The sequence below is a fragment of the Osmerus mordax genome, chromosome 8, assembly GCF_038355195.1.
Source record: "Osmerus mordax isolate fOsmMor3 chromosome 8, fOsmMor3.pri, whole genome shotgun sequence".
In the NCBI taxonomy this organism is placed as follows: Eukaryota; Metazoa; Chordata; class Actinopteri; order Osmeriformes; family Osmeridae; genus Osmerus; species Osmerus mordax.
In genome coordinates, this window is record NC_090057.1 from 18912370 (window position 1) to 18916435 (window position 4066).

The 4066-nt window shown below is 38.6% G+C and overlaps 1 protein-coding gene across 1 annotated transcript; it reads right to left on the reverse strand.

Annotated features, from left to right (window-relative positions):
* Nucleotides 1-241: 241 nt before the first annotated feature.
* Nucleotides 242-4066, reverse strand: aida (axin interactor, dorsalization associated). The gene is made up of 10 exons (XM_067241929.1): nucleotides 3830-4066; nucleotides 2979-3045; nucleotides 2789-2842; nucleotides 2331-2385; nucleotides 2172-2235; nucleotides 1952-2055; nucleotides 1467-1589; nucleotides 1214-1336; nucleotides 994-1111; nucleotides 242-884 (listed from the first exon to the last, which is right to left on the reverse strand). Exons 1-10 carry the CDS (start codon nucleotides 3934-3936, stop codon nucleotides 788-790), a joined length of 912 nt encoding a protein of 303 aa, XP_067098030.1. The 5' UTR covers nucleotides 3937-4066; the 3' UTR covers nucleotides 242-787.

Genomic DNA, 4066 nt, shown 5'->3' on the forward strand with positions numbered 1-4066 from the left:
TCCATCGTTTTGTTTTGAACAGGCTAGCTAGCATTATTAACATAATGTGCATCTTCCTCTGAAGGCATTGTTTTGGAAAACGTAATGGGTCTCAAATTGGCGAGTTTCGTTACTCTTTAAAAACAGTCCTGTATAAATCCTCAGTCTGGCATTCAGCTCTCAGGCCACACATTACTAAATGCACCGATTTGTGTATATTTAGTAGATTCATTTACAGCTTGATATTTAGACATTACAAAAATAAAATCTAAAAATGAATTTTAATAGAAATGGGAGACGGCAGAAAGGCTGACCAGGGGGTTGAGTCATGGGAACAACATTGAAAGAAAAGTAGAATTCAACCTATTCAAGTTCCATGCAGCCTCTCATTTTTTTTCACCTCAAAAAGTTCTTTACAACATACTGACATCTTAACATTTTTAACATCAGAGAAGCGTTGGACCCTTCTACTGCACCACCGATGAAAAAACGAACATGGCTCTTTAACCCGAGGCTCGGCCCCTGCAAGAAGAGAGCAGAGGAAGACTGCAGATGTAGCTGGTTTGTAGTTTGTTTTTCCTCTGCTAGGTTGCCTGTTGTGTCTCCCACCTTCATCCTGTGACCAGATGTCTTCAACAACATTAGTTATTTTACCTTTTTTACACCATACTGTCACAGAGCTAAGAGGCCTTTTGACCAGGGTTTTAGTATTGCTGACTTGAGTGGAGGTGGTATATCAAACTGAGCTGATGATTTAAAGTAGAATATGGTTGAAAAAGAGCTTCAAGGTTCTTTCCATGCTCTTGGTTTATTCTTTGTGCAAAGTCTGATGGAGGTGGAGATAGAGTGGTTTCTTTGTCAGGAGGTTGAGCTTCTTCCTCTTGAAGTCAGTGGGCTTCTTGTACCTGACGTCCCAAAACAATATCAACATCACCCACTGATCCAATAAAGGTGAGAGCCTAATTCTAAACACGCTTATAGATGTACAGATAGTTCTCGATTGTGATAACTTACAGTTCGATTACAATGGGACCAGGTTTGATCTCATCCATTTCCATAAAGGCAAAACATTTTGTGCTGGTAAACCTTTTCTTGGGTTTGTAGTGCTTGAATTCAAAGAAAATAGCTGCCCCTAGAGCAACAGTAGAAATTGTCATATAAAATGGATATTTCACCCAAAATACAATTTACAGCAAGTTCAATTATTACGGAAATATATCGTATATCAAATTACCTTTAGGTAGTCTCTCCAGATGTCTCTGGATCTCTATATCCACACTGAAGTGAATGTAAGTGTCCTCTTTTCGGGTGGCTACTGGTGTATCCTGCACTGGGTTCAAATCAATGCCATTCAAATCTGTTGGGAAAAGGGACAAATGGATTCATGCTGGTGTGTAGAAAAGTTCAGCAAACCAAACTGCGGATTTATCCATAAATGTAGCCCTACTTGTGTACAGTATATCACACCACAGTGTTGGATCACATACCTTTAACACAAACTGTCATGTAAGGATCAATGCATTGTCCAGCATCTTTCAATCCAATCTTCTCTATTTTAAGTGTGAGTAGTGTCATCCCAGGCTCTGAGGGTAACCGGGGCAACAATGTACCTGGAAGGAAACACAAGATTTCTTACTGATATAGTACATAGATGGTGATAGATACATTGTCTGTTATAATACTATTGCTGCCATACACAAAAAATACTAGTTCAAACCTTTTCATGTCATTTGTTACATACAGGTATTGTACATTGTTCAGTTTTCATAGGGTCAGAATGCATTTGAAGCACACCTCCAGACATTTCTCAACAGAGCCATACCTTGCAAAGCTGTGTATGGAGCAGGCAGAGCAGGTGACAGTGACGAAGCCATGCACAGCCCCAAGAGAGAAACAGTAGACAACTGATTAAAGCAAAGTCCATGAAACAGCAACACGCCGACAACCATGACAAAAAAGACTCAAAACATACCTGGGACTCTGGAGGTAAAGGCTTCTGGATATCCCATACCAGTTGCAGCATCTTCCTCTTCCTCCAACTCCAGGTTCTCTTCCTCCCCAGGAGCAAGGATTTTCCTGGAAGGATGGATAGATAGACTCCCTTCATCAGGATCCTGTTTTCCACCTTCCCATTCTTACATCACGGTCTCAGGAACATACAACATTAATCCATGTGGGTCAATGAAATTTACCTCAAGGGTACTGGCTGCACATCATAAGGGAAATCTTTGTTGTATGTCAAGATATTTATTATAACTGTTGGTAAAAGGAATGAATATGCCGTTAAAATACAATCCAGAACACCCAACTTACAATGCACAGTATTAACATGGATTCCAAACTGTACATACTAGGTTCCAGTTTCTTCAGATCTTCCAATTTGAAGTCCTCCTGTGACTGTGTGCACTAAAAGAGCAAGACACCAACAATTATTTGGTAAATTACCCTCTTGGGGATTTTCAGAGGAATAGATTACTACAAGATTTACAAAATCACCCTGGCAACCCTGACCCAGCCCGTCTCATGTTTGCATTATCACATTATAGTAAGATAAAAAGAGATAAAAGACTTATAGGGCCTTTGCTATTTATCACAAGTATCACACTTCTTCTATTAATTAAAGAGTCTAGTGGGAAACTATACCATTTTAATTGCATGATTGAAGGCACAAATTAGGGTGATTTATCAACTGGTATACACATTTAATTTTGGCTCAAATTAGATGCTGTTAAACAAATAGAGGTCCAGACAGGGAACATTCATTTGGCATGCATTTCTACAATAACCTTCTATCAGGAAAAATACAAACCTGTAAGGCTGCACTTCTCATCTCCAGGCATGTTGCAAATTTTCCTAATGTTTTCTGGAGATAATTTACAATGAATATGCAGACTGTCAGAACTACTCACAAAATAATGTAAGCCTTTATAAGACTTGCAGCTCATGTATAATTGTACTGCAAGTCAGAACCCAAATATAGGAGTGAAAAATAGGGGTACCTTTTGGTCTTCTGTGAAGTTTGATGAATTTGTAGACTGGACTTCTTTTTGCAACTGTCTCGCAAGTCTTATTAAATAAAAACAATTAAATACATTAATAGCAGAGAGGAGTTTTTGCTAAATGTATTACATTTAGTCATTGATTTAGTCATTTAACAGATTACTTAACAAACAACATTGGGAGATGAATCGAAGTGATGAATCGAAGTGAAACCTGTTGGTTTCTCTACACCTAGTGGGCAAATAGAAGTGGTGCAGTGCTCTAAAAGTCACCATATTCAAAACATTGCCCCTTTCCAAATAATCAATACAATGCTCATCATTTTCATTTATTGAGGTATCATGAGATGCTGTTTTCATTTATTAAATTCAACTGTCTTCAGTCAGTTCAGACATAAATGGAAGCAAGCCACACCCATAACAATGAGGGTGTGGCAAATTATTTCTGTTATTTCTATTTCAGTGATGATCACATTCCAAATTAACCAAATGTGATGAACCCAGCAGTTGATCTGTGATTTAAGTAATAATTTAGTATGGCTTTCTTAATTAACGACGCAATTAATAATTAGCTAAAGACTAACGCAACGTTGTGACAAGTGAAAGTTGACTACCTTTGTAACAATGTATCCAACAAGAAAATAGTTGTCTTACATTGTCTTTGCTGCGGAGGTGAGGCTAATGACTTTCGGGGGAAACTAATGATTCTCAGTTCTCTGCATTTCGACGTCTAATCATAATAGCAGCAGACAAACGGCGCTGTTAGAATAGACATAGTCTTTCTATAGCAATCAAAACCAATCAGTATTGCAGATGTTCATGTAGCCTACATGTAACTTGCTGAAACTTACATTTGATACTCATCAATTGCCTCCACTAATTGTCCCCACGAATCAAAGTCGGTTCCTTTCCTAAAGCTCGCGTGCCATTTCTGGATAGTCTTATTTACATCAGACATTTTCACTCGACTTTAAGGCAGCGTCTTCAGGTTAGCATCGCCGTTAAGATCCTACGTTCCCCGCCGCATCGTAATATTCCAGACCAGGTAGCTGAGCTGCCTAGAAGCTTTCAGATAAACCGGCGATATA

Excerpts from the sequence above, each read along its gene's own strand:
- aida (XM_067241929.1), bottom strand. The coding sequence starts at position 3,936 with ATGTCTGATGTAAATAAGACTATCCAGAAATGGCACGCGAGCTTTAGG. Across the intron at positions 2,236-2,330 it reads TCTGAAGAAACTGGAACCTA|TTATAATAAATATCTTGACA; the intron begins GTATGTACAGTT and ends TTTTACCAACAG. Across the intron at positions 2,056-2,171 it reads GTGCAGCCAGTACCCTTGAG|GAAAATCCTTGCTCCTGGGG; the intron begins GTAAATTTCATT and ends CCATCCTTCCAG.